The following is a 23,228-nucleotide window of genomic DNA, read 5'->3' as shown; positions in this document are numbered from 1 at the left end:
TTCTAGTTTTAAAAGGAGGAACAGGTGATACTTAGTACTTGAATTGTGCTACTCAGATAATGTGCTAATAGACTCTCATCATTTGAGTCCTTATATCTTACTGGCATAGTATTTACATTGGAGTTCATTTCATCACATGTACATTGTGAAAATAAAAGCAAATATTTATGGACACTTAGTAAATAAAACTAAACATTGGGTAGCAGAAAAAGCTACGTCAGAAGGATTACCTTCCTCTGCATGGGCTGGATCACATAAGCTTTCCTAAATACAAATCCAGTGAAATTTGGTCTGATGATAACATTTTTCTTATCCTAGAAAATTAACCTACAGTGAGTATAGACATTTTTGTCTTTCAAGGACGGAAGGTATTTAATATTAGAATCTTCTGTCTCAGAATTTTTCCTTACCAATTTGGTATATGAATGCCCCTGAAAGTCTTTATATGATTAATACTGGGAGGGGGTGTTTCCATGGTAATGTCTTCAGTGACAGCTGTCTACAAACTATGTCTGTCAAGTCACCCAGCAATCTTGACATTGATTAAGCATGTTACCAAGCAGTGGCATCACTTGTAATTGCCTTTGTCACAATGTGAATTTATGTGGTTATTTAGTGAGAATAGGAGAGAACATGTCTCATTTACAGTAAGAAAGATTATATAAGCAGAATTCACAAGTTAAGCCATTATGAATCTAGGGTTCCCTGACTTTGTGTCTCCCTTATTTAAAAAATCAGTCTCCTGCTAGGCATGGTGGCTTGTGCCTTTAATCCCAACTACTGATGCAGGAGGATCACTTGAGGCCAGGAGTTCAAGAACAGTCTGGGCAACATAGCGAGACCTCATCTCTTAAAAAAAAAAAAAGGGCTGGCATGGTGGCTCACGCCTGTAATCGTACCACTTTGGAAGGCCGAAGCGGACAGATCACTTGAAGTCAGGAGTTCAAGACCAGCCTGGGCAACATGACAAAATCCTATCTTTATTAAAATACAAAAAAATTTAGCCAGGTGTGGTGGCGTGTGCCAGTAGGCCCAGCTACTTGGGAGGCTGAGGCAGGAGAATCACTTGAACCCGGGAGGTAGAGGTTGCAGTGAGCTGAGATCACACCGCTGCACTCCATCCTGGGCAACAGAGTGAGACTCCATCTCAAAAAAAAAAAAAAAAAATCTCCTAAATGATCCTAAATGAACTTTTTCTTTGACTTTTGGTTTGCCTGTTACAAATTAGTGGCTATTAAATATAACATTTAATGATAACATTCTTTTTGAGAATTAATAAAACCCAGTGTACAAAGGCAGAACTTTAGAAGCAGACAGACCTTGATTTGAATCCCATCTCTACCATTTACTAACTGCAGGACCTTGGGGGAGAGTTGCATATGTTTTCAAAACTTCATTTATATGAGATATTTGTAAAGTGCGAATTTAGCACAGTACTGGAACATACTAAGTGTTTAGTAAATAATAACTTAAAATATATATATATATTAGTATATACATACTAAGTATTTAGTAAATATATTTATATATAGTATATACATACTAAGTATTTAGTAAACAATATATATGTGTGTGTGTATATATATATATATTTTTTGAGTCAATCTCACTGTGTCACCCAGACTAGAGTGCATTGGCACGATTTTGGCTCACTGCAACCTCTGCCTCCCAGGTTCAAGCGATTCATCTGACTCAGCCTCCTGAGTAGCTGGGACTACGGGCATGCACCACCACGCCCGGCTAATTTTTGTATTTTTAGTAGAGACAGCGTTTCACGTATTGGCCAGGCTGGTCTCAGACTCCTGACCTCGTTATCTGTCCGCCTCAACCTCTCAAACTGCTGGGATTACAGACGTGAGCCACTGTGCCTGGCCTTAACAATAAGTTTTACAAAATATTTCACTTATATATATTTATATTATATATTTATATATATATATTTCATGTTTTGCTTCTTATGGACAACTCCCTTTTTGTTTTGTGTTTTTAGAGTAAAACTCGAAAGGACTTCTATTTTTGTTTTTCTACAGTTTAAACTTAAAACATTGATACACTACATACCCCGTAATTTTTGTAATTGATTCTACAGTGTAGTTTATTCATTTGTCTAGAACATGCTGATGGTTTATGCCACAAGTTAACAACTGTGTGTCCAACCGTGAAACCTCAGACTCAAGGTCTAGCAAAAGATGCTTGGGAAATCCCTCGAGAATCTTTGCGACTAGAGGTTAAACTAGGACAAGGATGTTTTGGCGAAGTGTGGATGGGTAAGAAGCCTGAATTTTTGTTTTCTGTCATTGTTTAGCTGTGGATTAAAGTGCAACAATTTATGATAAAATGTTTCATTATTTAAGGTAAGTGCTGTTTACTGAAGTTTGGTCTAAAATCCTTTAAAATATAAATTCATAAAATGTGTTGTTTAGGAACATGGAATGGAACCACAAAAGTAGCAATCAAAACACTAAAACCAGGTACAATGATGCCAGAGGCTTTCCTTCAAGAAGCTCAGATAATGAAAAAATTAAGACATGATAAACTTGTTCCACTATATGCTGTTGTTTCTGAAGAGCCAATTTACATTGTCACTGAATTTATGTCAAAAGGTATGTATTAGTATCTCTTTAGGTATTCGTGTTGATAATATTTTTAAGAGTCTTTATTTCTATTTATATGCATATAGACTTATCATATACTGTTTTCTAATTTAAGATTTTTCTGTAGACATTTGAATAGAAGAAACCTGACACTTTGTGATTATCCAGTTATTCCAGAGGATAGTATGACGTTTAAAAGGAAAAGTAGGCAGGCTGAATTAATTTTGAAATTAAGTTTGGCTAAAAGAAACGGAAAAGCTAAAAAGGTGAAAAATAGAAATTGTCTGTACACATTTAATTAAAATGATAAAATCAGAAAGATACTTACATTTTTAGTACTAAAGCAAATAAATAAGGTAAAGTTAAATTAGTTTTCTCATTTTAATATAAACATAATTCCTATATTCAGGACTTCTAGGAACATTTTTTGGCCGCTGTTTTTTTTTTGTTTGTTTTTTTGATAGAGACTGGGGTTTCAACTATGTTGCCCAGGCTGGTCTTGAACTCCTGGCCTCAAGCAGTCCTCCCTTTTTGGCCTCCCAAAGTGCTGGTATTACCAGCATGAGCCACTGTGCCTGGCCTCCCCACTACTTTCAATGGAAATTTCTTCATTTTCCTAAACTCTAGACCACAAGATGGGATCTTCAGTAACAGGGTTAGTTAGGGGGAGGATAAAGAGATTAATACTCTTTCCTCTTTTTCCCTGTGCGAATGATACTTTAAAGAGGAACTAGTAAGTCAGCAGATATGCTGACAGGCCTGATTTTTATGTGTTTGATTTGATCTGCTTTATTATTGTTATTTTTACTCTTGAACCAATAATATACAGTAGTCACTAATTATGTCACCCTCTCCAGTAGTCTATCTTGACCAATGATGTAGTTCCATCTAGTGGTGACAAGGACAACTACAAGTTACGTATTTGCTATAGGAAAAGTTTTCCCAACAAAAGGGGACTGAAACCAAAAGTTAAGAAATGATACAGCCTGTTTATTGATAGCCAGAACACACCTAAAGACCCAAAGCACCTGGCGCTCTTTGGAAGGAATGTGTGCTGCAAACAGTTGCCAAATATGGCATTTTTTTGGTTTGCTTGGTGTTTTGTTTTGTGTTTTTGTTTTTTTGTGAGGCGAGGCCTCACTCTATCCCCCAGGGTGGAGTGCAGTCATAGTTCTCTGCAGCTTCGACCTCCCTGGGCTCAAGTGATCCTCTCATCTCAGCCTCCCAAGTAGCTGGGATTACAGGTGCATGCCACCCCACATGGATAATTTTTGTATTTTTCTACAGATGGGGTTTCTCCCTGTTTCCCAGGCTGGTTTGGAACTCCTGGGGTCAAGCGATCAGCCCGCCTTGGCCACCCAAAGTGCTGCGATTACAGGCATGAGCCACCACACCCAGCCCAATTATGCCCTTTCAAAGAGTATATTAGATGAACCAGAGGAGAAGGGAGGGCCAGGCATGGTGGCTGACCTGGGAAACATGGTGAAACCCCATCTCTACAAAAACTAAAAAAATTAGCAGGGCTTGGTGGCACACACATGTAGTTCCTACTCAGGAGGCTGAGGCATGAGAATTGCTTGAGCCCAGGAGGTTGAGGCCACAGTGAGCTGTACTTGTGCCACTGCACTCCATCTGGGGTGAAAAAATGAGACCCTGTCTCAAAAAAAAAAAAAAAGGAGAAAAGGAGAGGGAAGATGTTTAAATCAAGGTATTGGAAGCAGGCCAGGCACAGTGGTTCACGCCTCCAATCCCAGCACTTTGGGAGGCTGAGGCAGGCGGATCACTTGAGGTCAGGAGTTCGATCCCAGCTTGGCCAACATAGCGAAACCCCGTCTCTACTAAAAATACAAAAAATAGCCGGGCTTGGTGGCTCGTGCCTGTAGTTCCAGCTGCTTGGGAAGCTGAGGCACGAGAATGGCTTGAGCCTGGGAGGCAGAGGATTCAGTGAGCCAGGATGACACCGCTGCAGTCCAGCCTGTGTGACTAAGCGAGACTCCGTTTCAGATAAAGACTTTTAACAATTAAAAAATATATTGAGAGCATAAAAAATGTAATGAAGGTAAGGCTAATAGCCCACTTAGCGCTGTATATTAATTTAAAAATTATTTAATTGGGAGAACACGGTAGAATTCTGTGTTGTCAGACCACTGGGAACAATTATTTCCAGACGGGAGAGATTTAGAATACAAGATAACAAAAGTCCTTTCTATTTTTAAAACTCTTTAATTCCTCATTTTGATATTCACTTAGCACTTGTCCCTTGATAATCTGTCCAAACTCATTGCCCCATGCACTCCAGCATAAACCCACTGTTCTGTTCTTTGTTTTCATGGTTTTCTTCATGTTTTTTCTTTCACCTGGAATTTGGTTTCCCTAGCTCTGGACCAGTAAGTATACCAACTACACTTCCCCGATCCAGTTTATGGTCAGGCATTCCATTTAGTTGTCATTTCTATTTAGTCTTCTTTAATCTGGAGCCATTCCTGAACCTTCCTCTGTCTTCCATAGCATTGTTACTTCTGAAGAGAATAGACCACTTGTATGTTTTAAGTGTGCCTTAATTTGGGTTTGTGTGATGTTTTCTCTTGATTAAATTCAAGTACATTGTAAGCTTTTAACAAATAATAGAGAAGCCATAATCAGACTTCTAGCCTTTTTCTTTGCTGTTATTCATAGTACTGGTAGTTTTCAGAGAGAGCTTGGTCACGGCAGTAGTTCGACAGCAGCTCATTTAGCTACCTGTATTTAGTTTTAACTACGCCCAAGATATTCCTAGTTGTCTGAATTCTTGATTCAGATTTACTTAAAATTATGTAAGTATTTAATACTACTTTCTGAATCAGAATTGGGATATTGATCAAAGCAAGGAAAAAATGCTTCTTGTCAGGTAAAGTTAATGCATTTTCTTTTTTTTTTTTTTGCATATGTTATCAGGGGAAGGTTTCAAAATTTCAGCTTAGAGACCTCTTCTGGGATCTAGATAATTATTTAGAAACTCCAAAACTGCACAAAATTTTAAAAAATGAAAAGCTAAGAAGTTCTGTGTTGTGATTTGGGGTGGAGTATTCATTTCAATCCTAATATAAGATTTGCTTATTTTGTATGAATATCTTACTGTCTGTTACAGGAAGCTTGTTAGATTTCCTTAAGGAAGGAGATGGAAAGTATTTGAAGCTTCCACAGCTGGTTGATATGGCTGCTCAGGTATCTGTATATATGCATGTATCCATTTGAATTGAAAGTGTATATTAAAATGTAGAATAATCTTACCAGGATATTATCGTTTATGTAGTGAAATGGTGGGATTTTATTTTTATTTTTTATTTTTTTAGAGACAGACTCTCATTCTGTCACCCAGGGTGGAATGCAGTGGTGCACTGATAGGTCCCTGCTTGAAGAGCCTTGAATTCTTGGGCTCCACCAATCCTCTCACCTCAGCCTCCTGAGTAGCTGGGACTGCAGGTGCAGGCCACCATTCCCAGCTAATTTAAAAAGATATTTTTTTTTGTAGACACAGGGATCTCTATTTTGCTTAGGCTGGTCTCAAAGTCCTTGGCTCAAAGGATCCTCCCACCTCGGCCTCCCAAAGTGTTGGGATTACCTGGCCAATAATGGAATTTTAGAACTGGCAGGAACATTAGAGATAATCCAATGCAAGCTCTTAATGTTACAGATTAATGAAGTGTCAAAAGACCAGAGGTATCTAAAATTCACATAACTTGTTAGTAACAGAACCAGTATTAGAACCAGCTATGTAGCTCTTAGTCCAGTGCTGTCTTCTGTCATATGGTTTCTTAGAAAATAGATGTTTCCAGGCCGGGCGCGGTGGCTCACGCTTGTAATCCCAGCACTTTGGGAGGCCAAGGTGGGTGGATCACTTGAGGTCAGGAGTTCGAGACTAGCCTGGCCAACATGATGAAACTCTGTCTCTACTAAAAATACTAAAAATTAGCCAGGCATGGTGGCGGGCATCTGTAATCCCAGCTACTCAGGAGGCTGAGGCAAGAGAATCGCTTGAACCTGGGAGGCGGAGGTTGCAGTGAGCCAAGATCACACCATTGCACTCCAGCCAGGGCAACAAGAGCGAGACTCCCGTCTTGGCAAAAAAGAAAATAGATGTTTCCACAAATGTAAAGTCTATATGTATTCATATTTCAACAGATAATTTTAAGAAAATTAAAGTGGATGAGTGCTGTTCCAAAGAAAATATTAGTAATCTAAAGTGTATGCTGAATTTTTTATTTACTATAGTCCAACACAAGAATTAAGATGGTATATATGCAGTTTAAAATGGAACTTTTTTACTCTCCTGACTTTTTGTTTTAAATATACAGTGAAAACTGTTAAAAGTTTCTCTTCAGATATGTGGTAGCTATTGGATAGGCCTTATTATTGGCTTTGGTTGACATGCTGATTTTGGAATCTTACCTCCTAGCATCCAAATGTCCACAGAATCTGACAATTCAGAAAAACTATACTGAGAAACTATACATAGGCGACAGGCATATGCCAGGCCGGTTCATGCTTCTGAGTTGGACACTGTGGTAGGGGAGGTTGGCAATCCATTTTTGTTTAAAAAAAAAAATTAGATTTTGTGAGCCACATCCAATCTGTCATACTTTTTTCTTTTTACAACCCTTTAAAAATATATAAACCAGGCTGTGCAAGATGGCTCCTGTAATCTCAGCACTTTGCACCTGGGCAACATGGTGAAACTCCATCTCTGCAAAAAAATGCAAACATTAGCTGGGTGTGCTGGTGCATGCCTGAAGTCCCAGCTACTCAGTAGGCTGAGATGGGAAAATTGCTTGAGCCCAGAAGATGGAGATTGCAGTGAGCCCGGATTGCACCACTGCACTCCAACCTGCATGACAGAGTGAGACCATGTCTCAGTCACTCAAAATGTAAAAAACAGTTTTAGTTCTCTGGCCATGCAGAAACAGGCTGCAGGCCACATTTGGCCTACAAGCAGTAGTTTGGGAACCTCTACCTTGTGGTTAATACCTTTATCACTGTGTCATCTTAGATTATGCCTGATAGGGACCTTGATGAGCTTGTTTCCAGAGGCACTAAATTACCTTGTGATTTATCTCTTCTCCTAACCACTGACACAAGAAGACATTAGGAGGGTTAATCTTGGTCTTCAGAGTAATGCTAGATTTTATTTTTTTTGAGACTGAGTCTCGCTCTGTTGCCCAGGCTGGAGTGCAGTGTGGCACAATCTTGGCTCGCTGCAACCTTTGCCTCCTGGGTTCAAACAGTTCTTCTGCCTAAGCGTCCCGAGTAGCTGGGATTACAGGTATCCACCACCACACCCGGCTAATGTTTGTATTTTTAGTAGAGATGGGGTTTTGCCATGTTGGCCAGGCTGATCTCGAACTCGTGACCTCAAATGATCCACCCGCCTCGGCCTCCCAAACAGCTGGAATTATAGGTGTGGGCCACCGCACCCAGCCAGTGTTAGATTTTTGAAATCTGAATTTAGCCTGCATTTTTATTATGTTTTCTGGTTTTCCTGTTATCTTCTAGACTATACCCTGTTACCATCATCTACTTCTGAGATAGTATGATTTTCAGTGACACAATCTGACGTTAACCATAATTGTCTTCTCTCTGCTTCCCTTTGTATCATATGTCTTGTGTTTTTTGTTTTTTGCTTTCCAAGATTGCTGATGGTATGGCATATATTGAAAGAATGAACTATATTCACCGAGATCTTCGGGCTGCTAATATTCTTGTAGGAGAAAATCTTGTGTGCAAAATAGCAGATTTTGGTTTAGCAAGGTTAATTGAAGACAATGAATACACAGCAAGACAAGGTAAAATTACTTCTACATAAAGGCTTGTAATGTAGTGTTCTGTGTTTTGCTTAACTCTCTTGACTATACAGGGTTTTCCAGAATAAGAATTGTTCTAGGTTCCCTCAGAACAATCATAGAGAGATTGATTTCATTCATAAAATCATGTACAGTAAATACCACTATGGCTTTCTGGTAGTTATTTCCTCCAAGAAAGAACTTGACTAGGTATCCTTTGCATTATACATATAGCAAATAGTAGCCTCTTTACACTTCACTTGACATGACAACAAACCTGTTTTAATTTCTTTCCTAGAAAGGCCAGAGGGTCTCAATCAGAGGAGATATTGCCCAGTACCGCCACTCACCAGGGGACATCTGACAATGTCTAGAGACATTTTTGGTGGTTATAACCTGGGGGCTACTGCCGATATCTAGTGGGTAGAGGCCAGGTATACTGCTGAACCTCCTACAGTGTACAGAAATGTGCAGGCAAGACCCCCACAACACAGAATTATCAGGCCCAAAATGGTAGTGGCGCCAAGATTGAGAAACCCTGCTTCAGACGTAGTGCTTTCTTTCAGCCTCCATACTTTTGTGCAGTTACCTCCATCTGGAATGCCTTCCTATCTGTAATGTATTTTGTTGTTGTTGTTTTTGTTGTTTTTTCAAGATAGGGTCTCACTCAGTTGCTCAGGGTAGAGTATAATGGCATAATTTCAGCTCGCTGCAGCCTTGACCTCCTGGGGCTCAGGTGATCCTCCCATCTCAGCCTCCTGAGTAGCTGGAACTACAGGTGCACATCACCACGCCTGATGAATTCTTTGTGTTTTTTGTAGAGACGAAGTTTTGTCATGTTGCCCAAGCTGGTCTCGAACTTCTGGGCTCAAGCAATCCTCTTGCCTTGGCTTCCCAAAGTGCTAAGATTACAGGCGTGAGACACCATGCCCGGCCTGTAATCTTTATATGTGAAAATCCTAACCATTCTTTAGGGCTGCCACTTTTTTTTTAAATAGTTTTTGGGAAACTAGTTCTTTAGTGGTGATTTCTGAGATTTTGGTGCACCCATCACCCAAGCATCGTGCACTGTACCCAATATGTAGTTTGTTTGTTTATTTGTTTGAGACAGAATCTCGCTCTGTCGCCCAACCCAGGCTGGAGTGCTGTGGCACGATCTCGGCTCACTGCAACGTCTGCCTCCCAGATGCAAGCGATTCTCCTGCCCCAGCCTCCCAAGTACCTAGGATTACAGGCTCATACCATCATGCCCAGCTAATTTTTGTATTTTTAGTAGATACGGGGTTTCACCTCCAATATGTAGTCTTTTATCCACCCCCAACCTTTCCCCCTTAGTCCCCAAAGTCCGTTATATTATTCTTATGCCTTTCTGTCCTCATACCTTAGCCCCACTTTTAAGTGAGGCCATACGATATTTGATTTTCCATCCCTGAGTTACTTCACTTAGAATAGTGGCCTCCAGCTCTGTCTAAGTTTTTGCAAAAGCCATTATTTCATTCCTTTTTTTTTTTTTTGAGACGGAGTCTCGCTCTGTCGCCCAGGCTGGAGTGCAGTGGCGCAATCTCGGCTCACTGCAAGCTCCGCCTCCCGGATTTACGCCATTCTCCTGCCTCAGCCTCCTGAGTAACTGAGACTACAGGCTCCCGCCACCTCACCCAGCTAGTTTTTTGTATTTTTTGGTAGAGACGGGGTTTCACCGTGTAGGCCAGGATGGGCTCGATCTCCTGACCTCGTGATCCACCCGTCTCAGCCTCCCAAAGTGCTGGGATTACAGGCTTGAGCCACGGCGCCCAGCCTGTTTCATTCCTTTTTGTGACTGAGTAGTATACCATGGTGTGTATATGCCACACTTTTTATTATTCACTCGTTGGTCGATGGTCATTTAGGTTGGCTCCATATCTGCAATTGTGAATTGTGCTTCTATAAACGTGTGTGTATGTATCTTTTTCATATAATTGATTTTTTTTCTTTGAGACAGCTTCTCAATCTCTTTCCCAGGCTGGAGTACAGTGGCACAATCTCGGCTCACTGCAACCTCCACCTCCCAGGTTCAAGTGATTCTCCTGCCTCAGCCTCCCGTGTAGTTGGGATTATAGGAACCTGCCACCAGGCCTGGCTAATTTTTGTATTTTATAGAGACAAGGTTTCACCATGTTGGCCAGGCTGGTCTCAAACTCCTGACTTCAGGTGATCCACACACCTTGGCCTCCCAAAGTGCTGGGATTACAGGCGTGAGCCACCACACCTGGCTGATGTCATTTCCTTTGGGAAGTTATTGCTGGATTGAATGGTAGCTCTACTTTTAGTTCTTTAAGTAGTTTCCATACTGTTTTCCATAGTGGTTATACTAATTTACATTCCCACTGTCAGTGCAAAAATGTTCCCTTTTCACTATATCCACACCAACATCTATTGTTTTTTTGACTTTTTCATTATGGCCATTCTTGCAGGAGTAAGGTGGTGTCTCGTAGTTTTAATTTGCATTTCTCTGATAATTAGTGATGATGTAGCTGCTACTGGTTTTTTGTTTGTTTGTTTTTGAGACAGAATCTCTGTCACTCAGGCTGAAGTGCAGTGGCACAATATCGGCTCACTGCAAGCTCCGCCTCCCGGGTTCATGCCATTCTCCTGCCTCAGCCTTCCGAGTAGCTGGGACTACAGGCACTTGCCACCACCTCAGCTAATTTTTTTTTTTTTTTTTTTGTATTTTTAGTAGAAATGGGGTTTCACCATATTAGCCAGAATGGTCTCGATATCCTGACCTCATGATCCGTCCACCTTGGCCTCCCAAAGTGCTGGGATTACAGCTGTGAGCCACCGCACCTGGCAGAGTTTTGCTTCTTGCCCAGGCTGGAGTGAAGTGGCATGATCTCGGCTCACTGCATCCTCTACCCTCCAGGTTCAAGAGATTCTCTTGTCTCAGCCTCCCAAGTAGCTGGGATTACAGGCATGCATCACCATGCCTGGCCAAGTTTTGTATTTTTGGTAGAGACAGGGTTGCACCATGTTGGCCAGGTGATCCGTCTGCCTCGGCCTCTCAAAGTGCTGGGATTATAGGCATGAGTCACCGCACCCAACCACCTGCGACTTTTTAAATGAAACGTTTTGTGATTGTGCCAAGGAAAATTGATCATCTGTTTGTCTAAATATCTAAAGAACTCTATTTTAAAACACTATCTACAAACACATAATAACTTAAAGAATGTAAGATACCTATAATCTTATTTCCACAGTAAGTTTATAAACATCATGAAAGCTGTGCTTTTTAGGGTTCCATAATGATTAGCATAATGCCCTCCACATAAAAGACATACACTAAATATTTGAGTAAATTAACATGGGCTTTTAAAAGTAGTACAATAAAATTTTCCAGAATGGTATATAAAGTAGGAAAGAGATTATGTTTGAAAACCTGTAGACATTGTAACTCAATAGAATATTCACTCATCATCCAATAGTTAACTACAGCTATTAGGTGCTAGACTGTACTTAAAAGTTACACATCTTGTAGCCCGTATTTTTGGCTTACTACAGCTTCAGCCTCTATTTTCTTAAATTGTTTTCTGTTGCCACAGCCAACTTATTTTTTAAATCATCAGCTATCTAATCAGGAATAAATGTGATTTATTTCAATATGAATTTTAAAAATTAATGTTTCTCCCATGTATCTTGTACATTTAAAGAATTGACACTGACGACTACAGTAGAGATATTGACAGAAGATTAGCCCTGCATATGCTGTATTTACACAAATAGATTTTTTAAAAACATTTAAGCAAGATTGTCAATATTATTTTAGGTGCAAAATTTCCAATCAAATGGACAGCTCCTGAAGCTGCACTGTATGGTCGGTTTACAATAAAGTCTGATGTCTGGTCATTTGGAATTCTGCAGACAGAGCTGGTAACAAAGGGCAGAGTGCCATATCCAGGTAAGCTTGCATTTTATTAGCTCTTGGTTATCTCATGAGTGGCTTTATCAGGAGTTTATTAGGAACAGAATTGTAAGCGGGGAAAAGGCCTTTATTTCTTCTCATAGTCCCCCTGCCTCTCCCTCTCCCCACTCCTTCCCTTTACTGTGGCATTGGATGGGTAACAGTCAATGAAAGCCACGATCCTTGACTGGGTGAGCATATGAGGTATGCCCCACATTCACCTCAGCTTAGGACATTTTCCAAAAGGGCCTCTTACTCTTCTCTCAGATAATAAACGTATCTTAAATATCCTGGGTCATCACCCCATACCCTAAATAATTGTTATTTCCTAGTAGTGTGACTGGTGGGTTTTTTTGTTTTGGTTTGTTTTTTGAGACAGTCTCACTCTGTCACCCAGGCTGGAGTGCAATGGTGCCATCTCGGCTCACTGCAACCTCTGCCTCCTGGGTTCAAGCAATTCTCCTGCCTCAGCCTCCCAAGTAGCTGGGACTACAGGCACCCGCCACCACGCCCAGCTAATTTTTTGTATTTTTAGTAGAGGGGTTTTGCCATGTTGGCTAGGCTGGTCTCGAACTCCTGACCTCAGGTGGTCCACCTGCCTAGGCCTCCCAAAGTGCGGGGATTACAGGCATGAGCCACCGTGCCCATCCTGGTATGTTTTTTCAGATATGTACTAGCTTCGTTTTCTTCATTAGATTGTTTTGAGATTCTTTTCTCGTTTTATTTCTCCTAACAAAACCTATTTATAAACCACTACTTTAAAAAATATGTCTGCCATTAATAAAGAGGATAAATAAAAATGTTTCCCTTTCAAAATTATGATATTTATATAGTTCCTAGAGGGAAGGAGAAATTTTAGCCCACTTGAAATTCAGCTATCATTGAGTATTATTTTAGTTTGTTACTTCTCAAACTCTTCTACTGAAATATCCTAATGTTGAGAAAGCATATAAAATTTAATCTTTAGGAAAAACTGTTTTGCTAATCTTAAAGGTTTTGCATATTATCTAACATATCCCTCTTCCCTAATACCCCCAACTGTAGATCTAATGCCATCAAATTTTATCACCCACTTTGTCTTGTTGCTGTTACTCACTGATACCATTCAAGTTCTTCTCATTTAATGACTCACCATTGTCCTCTCCAACAAAACTCCTCTCCTGTCTTAATTCCTTGTCATCTTAATACGCATGGTGATGATTTTTCTATTACCCTGGTCTCTTGTAGCTTGAACTCTTCTCCTGTGTAAGCTTGTCTTTCACTCTACCTTAGCCAGTCTTCCCATCTTCATACCTTAAACCTTAACATTACCAATAACTGCAACCCTTTCAAAATCTATTTCATGCATCTACTTTCTGACCACCACTTGCCATCTTTCTAGATAACTCTCTCTACCCCAACCCTAGCAATTTCTTGATGCTACCAGGGTCTTTACTCCATTGTTTCTGCCACCTTTTCCTGCTTCCTCACCCCCTTCATGAAACCATTCTCCTTAAATTCCCTAGTGAAGCAGTATAATCACTCCTTTGCAGTTACCTTGCCCTTCACCCTTCTCTGATTTCATCATCATTGCTTAGCAAAATCACCATGCTAAATAAATCCAACTCTGCGTACACCACACCCGCAAACAGGGCTAGAAAAAACAACACAGCCACGCACCATAGTTTCACTTTAAATGTAAAACCATGAGGAACTTTCAGTTTTCGCTGTGATGGAGAGGCATTAGCCTCTGAAAATCCAACTTACTATAGCACTATAAACAACTACAAAAGTTAGATAAAATATGTAAAAGAACTGGTAGGACATTGCATCAAGAAAGGCCATATTCCTTAAGACAGTGCAAGTACATGAGCTGAGCCTTACATTTATATTGGCTTTTCTGAAGGCATTTTCTAAAATAGCATAGGGCAGTAAAACCCAGACAGAAAGCGTAAGTCTTTATTAAGCAAAGGAGACGGAGATCCAAGTGCTGGGATCTGAAGGACAGGGTCCCAGAGAAGGAATTACAGGGAAAGAACTCTAAAATTCTGCTTTAAAATTCCAGTTGGGCATGGTGACTCACTCCTATAATCCCAGCACTTTGGGAGGCCGAGGTGGGTGGATCGCTTGAGCCCAGGAATTTGAAGCTACACTGAGCTATGATTGCACCACTGCACTCCAGCCTGGGCAACAGAGCAAGACCCTGTCTCAAAAAAAAAAAAAATCCCTTCAGGTCCTTGCTCAGTTCTAATCTGCACATACACAGGGAGAAGCTCTGGGAGACGTAACAGAAAATAGCCACTAGGAGGCTGGGGAGTCAAGCAGAGTTCAGAGGCTACAGAGTGCTGAGTTCTTGTCCAACCAAAGTGGATAATGTTGGAGAATACCCTAGGCTTTTTGTTGAGACCCCAGAAAGTCCATACCCTAGGAGAAAGGGCAAAACTGAGCGAAACTAAGCCCTAACAGCTAGGTGATCTGCCAGTACATTACAAATGGAATTAAACTGAACATCCTTCAGAAAAAGATAACATGATCCAGATATCTAGAGTGTATGATTCAACATGTCTAGCACAAAATAAAAAGTTATTAGACATACGAAGAAGGGAAGAGATGACTGATTATCAAGAGTTCAAAATGTGGTTGGGCATGGTGGCTCTCCTCTGTAATCCCAACACATTGGGAGGCCGAGGCAGGTGGATCACAAGGTCAGAAGTTTGAGAGCAGCTTGGCCAAGATGGTGAAACCCCATCTCTGCTAAAAACACAAAAATTAGCCAGTCACGGTTGGTGGGCACCTGTAATCCCAGCTACTTGGGAGGCTGAGGCAGGAGAATCACTTGAACCCAGGAGGTGGAGATTGTAGTGAGCTGAGATCGCACCAGTGCACTCTAACCTGGGTGATAGAGCGAGACTGTCTCAAAAAAAAGAGTTCAAAATCAATAGGAGCAGACGCTGAGATAATTCAGATCTTGGAGTTAGCAAAAGACTTCAAAATAGCAATATATGGAATGTTAAAATAGAAGAAAGTTTTGCAAAATAATGGAAAACTGGAGAATTTCAGCAGAATTGGAATCAATCTGTCTATCTATAAAAGAATCAAATGGAAATTTATTTATTTATTTATTTTCTTTTGAGACAGAGTCTCGCTTTGTCTCCCAGGCTGGAGTACGGTGGCACGATCTCGGTTCACTGCACCCTCCGCCTCCCAGGTTCCGGTGATTTTCCTGCCTCAGCCTCCCAAGTAGCTGGGATTACAGGCATGTGCCACCACGCCTGGCTAATTTTTTGTATTTTTAGTAGAGAGAAGGTTTCGCCATGTTGGCCAGGCTGGTCACAAACTTCTGACCTCAAGTGACCCTCCCGCCACAGCCTCCCAAAGTGCTGGGATTACAGGTGTGAGCCACTCCGCCTGGCCCTCAAATGGAAATCTTAGAACCGTAAAACATTATATGAAATTAAGTACTCACTAGATGGGCATAGTAGAAGACAAGATGAGTGGATTCAGACACATTAACAAAGTATCCAAGGTAATGCATAGGTAAAAGCTAATGGGGAAGAAAGCAGAGCAGAATGTATGAAACCAGGGGGCATAGTGAAAAGGTCTAATTTATATGTAATGGAGTCCCAGAAGCAGAAAAGAGGAAAAAATGAAACAGTGGCAACATTTTTTAAAAGTAATGGCTAAAAATCTTCTAAATATGATAAAACAAAATACCAACCCACAGATTAAGTGAACCTCAAACAAGAAAAATAAACTCAGTGAAATTCAAACAAACATATCATGGTCAAATTATAAAAATCAAAGCCAAACAGCCATAAGGCGGTGGTGCAGATTGAGCATTCCTAATTCAAAAATCCGAAATGCAGCTGGGCGCAGTGGCTAAGGCCTGTAATCCCAACACTTTGGGAGGCCAAGGCCGGTGGATCACGAGGTCAGAAGTTCGAGACCAGCCTGGCCAACATAGTGAAACCCCCGTCTCTACTAAAAATACAAAAATTAGCTGGTCATGGTGGCGCACACCTGTAGTACCAGCTACTTGGAGGCTGAGGCAGGAGAATCACTTGAACCGGGGGGGCGGAGGTGGCAGTGACCCAAGATTGCGCCACTGCACTCCAGCTTGGGCAACAGAGCAAGACTTCTTCTCAAGAAATAATCTGAAATGCTCCAAAATCCAAAACTTTTTGAGCATTGACATGATACCACAAATGGAAAATTCCACACCTGTCCTCATGTGACAAGTCACAGTCAAAATGCTGTCAAAATTTGGTTTTGTGCACAAAATTATTTTTAAGATTATGTATATGTATGTGTACATATATGTATACATATATGTATAAGGTGTATATGAAACATAAATGAATTTTTTTTTTTTTTTGGGACAGGGTGTCTCACCCAGGCTGGAGTGCAGTGGCACAATCAGGGCTCACTGCAGCCTCTACCTCCCTGGGCTCAGGTGATCCTCCCACCTCAGCCTCCCAAGTAGCTGGGACCACAGGTGTGTGCCATCCACCTAGCTACTTTTGTATTTTTGTAGAGACGGGATCTCACCATGTTGCCCAGGATGGTCTTGAAATCCTGGGCTCAAGCGATTTGCCTGCCCTTGCCTCCCAAAGTGCTGGAATTACAGGTGCAAGCCACGGTGCCTGGCTCATAAATGAATTTTGTGTTTAGACTTGGGTCCCATACCTTAAGATATCTCATTATATATATGCAAATATTCCAAAATCCAAAGAAATCCGAAACACTTCTGGTCCCAGACATTTCAAATAAGGGATACTCAGCCTGTATATTATCTACACAGGAACAACAGAGACAGCTAACTTTTCCTCAGATGTGGAAGCCAGGAAAGAGTGAAATTATATCTTTAAAGTGCTTGGGGGAAGACTGATCTAAAACACCAAAAATAAAAATATCTTACCAAATTTATAATGTATATAAAAATAGACTATGACATAACACAAAGGGAGTAAAGGAATAAGAGGTAAATCGTTTTAAGTTTGGAACAGGTAAAAATACTTATTTTGAGTAAAATATAATAAACCAAGGAAGCATACTGTAGTCTCAGTGATCAAAAATAATAACAAGAAGAGAAGATAAAAAGCCAACAGAGAGAAAAATTTGAACATTGAAAATGCTTGTTTAATCAAAATAAAAAGCAAGAGAGGAGAAAAGAATAGATGGAACAAAGATCAGGATGGTAGAATTTTTTTTTTTTTTTTGAGACCGAGTCTCGCTCTGTCGCTGGGGCTGGAGTGCAGTGGCCAGATCTCAGCTCACTGCAAGCTCCGCCTCCCAGGTTCCCGCCATTCTCCTGCCTCAGCCTCCAGAGTAGCTGGGACTACAGGCGCCCGCCACCTCGCCCGGCTAGATTTTTGTATTTTTTAGTAGAGACAGGGTTTCACCGTGTTAGCCAGGATGGTCTCGATCTCCTGACCTCGTGATCCGCCCGTCTCGGCCTCCCAAAGTGCTGGGATTACAGGCTTGAGCCACCGCGCCCGGCCTAGGATGGTAGAATTAAACGCAACTACATCCATAATTAAATTACATTTAGGTACACTAAACATTGCAATTTAAAAAAAGACTGGATTTTAAACACATACACAGATACTATAATGATATTTATAAGATATGTACTGTAAGGTATTTTAAGAGACTGAAACTAAAAGGATGGAAAAGTTATACTCTGCAAATCCTAACCGAAGAAAGCCTAGGTAGCAGTAGACTTTAAGGCAAGAAATAGCACTAGGGACAAAAAGATCGTTTCATAATGATAAAAGGGTCAGTTCAACAGGGACATAAAAATCCAAAATGACCTATGTAACTACATAGTTTCAAAATGCATAAAAATGTATATGATTGGGATATTCTAGTTAAATAGATGAGAATCAGAGTATAAATAATTTGTAGAGTATCCATAAACAATTTGTAAAGTACCCATCTTTAAAGAAGAAAAAGAGATACTTTATAGGCATCATTGTCTGTCTTTGATGATTTTAAGAGGATTTGGAAAGAACTTTCCGCATATAGCACAGACTGATCCGTTGCATACACTTCTTTTTTTTTTTTTTTGAGACGGAGTCTCGCTCTGTGGCCCAGGCAGAGTGCAGTGGCCGGATCTCAGCTCACTGTAAGCTCCGCCTCCCGGGTTCACGCCATTCTCCTGCCTCAGCCTCCCGAGTAGCTGGGACTACAGGCGCCTGCCACCTCACCCAGCTAGTTTTTTGTATTTTTTAGTACAGACGGGGTTTCACCTTGTTAGCCAGGATGGTCTCGATCTCCTGACCTCGTGATCCACCCATCTTGGCCTCCCAGAGTGCTGGGATTATAGGCTTGAGCCACCGCGCCTGGCCTGCATACACTTCTCACAGCAGATTGTCCATTTCAAAGCAACAGCTCCTGTTTACTAGTCTTATTTGGGGACAGTAATAAACCTTGGTAAACGCTAACAGGTATGAAATCTTTACATTTATTGACAGTATGCTAAGTATTTACCATTTTTTTTTTTTTTTTTTTTTTTTTTTGAGGAGCTCACTTTGTCACCCAGACTGGAGTGCGGTGGTGCGATCTCTGCTCACTGCAACCTCTGCCTCCCAGGTACAAGTGATTCTCCTGCCTTAGCCTCCCGAATAGCTGGGATTACAGGCGTGTGCCACCAGCTAATTTTTATATTTTTAGTAGAGATGGGGTTTTGTCATGTTGGCCAGGCTGGTCTTGAACTCCTGACCTCAGGTGATCCACCCACTCAGCCTCCCAAAGTGCTGGGATTACAGGTGTGAACCACCATGCCCAGCTGGCATAAAATAATTTAATAGTTCTAATTATCAGAAAATTCTGAAGAGTGAAGTTCTTTTTTTTTTTTTGAGATGGAGTCCAGATCTGTCACCCAGGCTGGAGTACAGTGGCGCAATCTCACTGCAACCTCCGCCTCCCGTTCAAGTGATTCTCCCACCTCAGCTTCCCAAGTAGCTGGGATTACAGGCACCTGCCATCATACCCGGCTCATTTTTGTATTTTTGTAGAGAAGTGGTTTCACCATGTTGGCAGGGCTGATCTTGAACTCCTGACCTCTGCCCACCTCAGCCTCCCAAAGTGCTAGAATTACAGGCAAGAGCCACCGCACCCAGCTGGATTTCACTTATGAAGATGACAGTACCTAGTTAGATGAAAAGCTCAGAAAACTTCCTTTTAAGTATTGAGTTTCGAAGTAATGTCATGTAGAGTCTTTTTAATAGTTTAAAAAATGTATTTTGAGAAATCGCTTATTTCTCAAAAAAATAACTAAACATCTAAATAATAATGATTTAACCCTATTACATTTTCTTTAGAGAATCATAGTCTGTTTTAAATACCATTCCTGATGATCGGTTGATAAAGTTTCCAAGAGATACGAGGGATGGCCTGACTTGCAGGCAGGTAGGGAAGGTGATGCGGGAGATAGGAAGTGAAATAGGGTTGCTGGCTTGGTGAGACACTGTTGGGAAGAATTTGGAAAAGGAGGCATTTTGCTGGCCTGTGATAAGATGGGGTGAGCTGCTGATCAGGGGATTGAGGGAGGGGGGATTACAAAGGAATACGAGAAAGGAACTATGTGTAATATCTTGAAGAAAGTCAAACAGGTGATATTGGATAAGGAAACTGTTTCACCAAAGTAATTCAATATAAAGTTATGTAGTTAGTATATTTGGCAAAACCAAGACTAGAACTTTCTTCTGAATTCCTGTTTTAAAGTTCTTTCAGACACGATCTTGCTACCATTCCTCAGTAATCCAAGTTTGGTCATTGTTAAATGTTAATATTAGAAAGTACCAGTACCTCATAGTGGCACCCTAAATTCTTATTAATCAAATGAGGTTGGCTTTTGAAGACATTAGTATTAAAAATAAGATATAAGATAGAATGAAAAATTAGACATGTTAAAACATAGATTAGCATTTTCTAAGCTCTTCCTGATATTCTCATGTTTAAAATTTATTTTGTTGCTTTGTTACAAGAATTATTTCACTAAATAATATACTTTGAATCCGTTAGTGGCTAGGGGGTTTGTTATGTTTTCCTAGTGGTAGTCAGGACCATTGTTCTTGAATGTTTTAATCTTGTGTGTTAGGTATGGTGAACCGTGAAGTACTGGAACAAGTGGAGCGAGGATACAGGATGCCCTGCCCTCAGGGCTGTCCAGAATCCCTCCATGAATTGATGAATCTGTGTTGGAAGAAGGACCCTGATGAAAGACCAACATTTGAATATATTCAGTCCTTCTTGGAAGACTACTTCACTGCTACAGAGCCACAGTATCAGCCAGGAGAAAATTTATAATTCAAGTAGCCTATTTTATATGCACAAATCTGCCAAAATGTAAAGAACTTGTGTAGAGTTTCTACAGGAATCAAAAGAAGAAAATCTTCTTTACTCTGCATGTTTTTAATGTAAACTGGAATCCCAGATATGGTTGCACAAAACCACTTTTTTCCCCCAAGTATTAAACTCTAATGTACCAATGATGAATTTTCCAACATGTTTCAGGGTCCAAAGAAAATAGAGCTAAGATACTGATGACAGTGTGGGTGATAGCATGGTAATGAAGGGCAATGAGGCTACTGCTTATAAATCATTTCCTTTCTTTTTTCCCCCACAGTTAGAATTGCTCAAAGAAAATTATTTATTGTTACAGATAAAACTTGAGAGATAGAAAGCTATACTGTAATAAAATCTAAAATTAAGGAATACATGGGACCAAATAATTCCATTCCAGTTTTTTAAAGTTTCTTGCATTTATTATTCTCAAAAGTTTTTTCTAAGTTAAACAGTCAATATGCAATCTTAATGTATGCTTTCTTTTGCATGGACATGGGCCAGGTTTTTCAAAAGGAATATTAACAGGATCTCAAACTTGATTAAATGTTAGACCACAGAAGTGGAATTTGAAAGTATAATGCAGTACATTAATGTTCATATTCGTGGAACTGAAAGAATAAGAAATTTTCCGCTTCAGTCCTTTTCTGAAGAGTTTGACTTAGAATAATGAAGGTAACTAGAAAGTGAGTTAATCTTGTATGAGGTTGCATTGATCTTTTAAGGCAATATATAATTGAAACTACTGTCCAATGAAAGGGGAAATGTTTTAATCTTTAGATAGCATTCTAAGTAAGACCCAGCATTTAAAAAGCCCTTTTTAAAAAATAGACTTGGTACTGTGAGATATTGCTAATATGTCCTTATGGGGATGGGTGCCACAAATAGAAAATATGACCAGATCAGGGACTTGAATGCACTTTTGCTCATGGTGAATATAGATGAACAGAGAGGAAAATGTATTTAAAAGAAATACGAGAAAAGAAAATGTGAAAGTTTTACAAGTAGAGGGATGGAATGTAGTGTTTAATGTTGATGTCATGGAGTGACAAAATGGCTTTGCTGGCACTCAAAGCTCCTCACTTAGCTATGTTCTGAGACTTTTAAGAGTTATAAGGTATAACTATAAAACTAATTTTTCTTACACACTAAATGGGTATTTGTTCAGAATAGTGAAGTTATGGCTTCACATTCATTCCTGTGGGATACGACTTTTATGTAAAACATTTTTAGGACTCCAGTTTTCAAATCATGTTTGAATCTACATTCACTTTTAAAGTCTACATAATGGTGGTCATTTTTTCCCTTTTAGAATACATTAAACGGTTGATTTGGGGAGGAAAACTTATTCTGAATATTAACAGCAGTGAAAAGGGGACAGTTTTTACCCTAAAGTGCAAAAGTGAGACATACAAAATAAGACTGATTTTTAAGAGTAACTCAGTAATTTCAAAATGCAGATTTGAATAGCAGCATTAGTGGTTTAAGTGTCTAGCAAAAGAAAATCGAATCTGATAAATAAAATGAAGATCTGGTGTATATGTTTTAAAATACTCTCATATAGTCACACCTTAAATTAATCTTATATTAGGCCCCTCTATTTTCAGGATGTAATTCTTAACTATCATTATTTACCTGATTTTAATCATCAAATTTGAAGTTCTTTGCCATGGCATCTATGTTCAAATTGAAACCATTTTAAAATGTGACAGGTGGACTTCATGCAAGTTGGCAATGGTTCTGGTACTAAAAATTGTGGTGGTTTTTTTCTGTTTACGTAACCTGCTTAGTATTGACACTCTCTACCAAGAGGGTCTTCCTAAGAAGAGTGCTGTCATTATTTCCTCTTGTCAACAACTTGTGACATGAGATTTTTTTAAGGGCTTCATGTGAACTATGATATTGTAATTTTTCTAAGCATATTCAAAAGGGTAACAAAATTATGTTTATGTACTAAATCTAATCAGGAAAGTAAGCCAAGAAAAGTGGATGGTATTCATTAGGTTTTAACTGAATGGCGCAGTTCCTTATGTAATAACAATTGCATAGTAGGGATAAAACACTAACTTAATGTGTATTCATTTTAAATTGTTCTGTATTTTTAAATTGCCAAGAAAAATAAACAACTTTGTAAATTTGGAGATTTTTTCCAACAGCTTTCGTCTTCAGTATCTTAAAGTGGAAGTTAACCTTTACCAAAAAAGGAAGTTGGCAAAAACAGCCTTCTAGCACACTTTTTTTAATGAATAATGGTAGCCTAAACTTAATATTTTTATAAAGTATTGTAATATTGTTTTGTGGATAATTGAAATAAAAAATTCTCATTGAATGCACCTATTAATCCTTTTAGTTGCTGTTCATATTCTCATTCATTTTTTAAAAATTCGTATATTCTGAATTTATTCTTCCATTGGGGAAAAAATAGTTACTTGTAACTACTGAGCAGAATTTAGTCAATCCTTTATTAAATTCAGAACATTATTGAAAAAAAAAAAAAAAAAAAAAAAAAAAAGAAAATCCATGTTACAAAAGGCTGCAATTTTTTTTTTTTTTTAA

General features: G+C 39.7%; 1 protein-coding gene across 2 annotated transcripts in view; it reads left to right on the top strand.

Annotated features, from left to right (window-relative positions):
- YES1 (YES proto-oncogene 1, Src family tyrosine kinase) overlaps positions 1–23,009 on the top strand; it is a 91,345-nt gene extending 68,336 nt beyond the window's left edge. For both annotated transcript variants that reach the window (XM_023228501.2, XM_023228500.2), the window contains exons 7-12: positions 2,112–2,267; positions 2,424–2,603; positions 5,722–5,798; positions 8,260–8,413; positions 12,210–12,341; positions 20,428–23,009. In XM_023228501.2, the coding sequence (XP_023084269.1) occupies positions 2,112–2,267; positions 2,424–2,603; positions 5,722–5,798; positions 8,260–8,413; positions 12,210–12,341; positions 20,428–20,636 (908 nt within the window). In that variant the 3' untranslated portion in view covers positions 20,637–23,009. The remainder of the gene's footprint in view (positions 1–2,111; positions 2,268–2,423; positions 2,604–5,721; positions 5,799–8,259; positions 8,414–12,209; positions 12,342–20,427) is intronic.
- Positions 23,010–23,228: the final 219 nt, after the last annotated feature.

The sequence above is a fragment of the Piliocolobus tephrosceles genome, chromosome 18, assembly GCF_002776525.5.
Source record: "Piliocolobus tephrosceles isolate RC106 chromosome 18, ASM277652v3, whole genome shotgun sequence".
In the NCBI taxonomy this organism is placed as follows: domain Eukaryota; kingdom Metazoa; phylum Chordata; class Mammalia; order Primates; family Cercopithecidae; genus Piliocolobus; species Piliocolobus tephrosceles.
The sequence above is the reverse complement of the archived record's forward strand: the minus strand, read 5'-3'. Positions and strand labels throughout refer to the sequence as shown.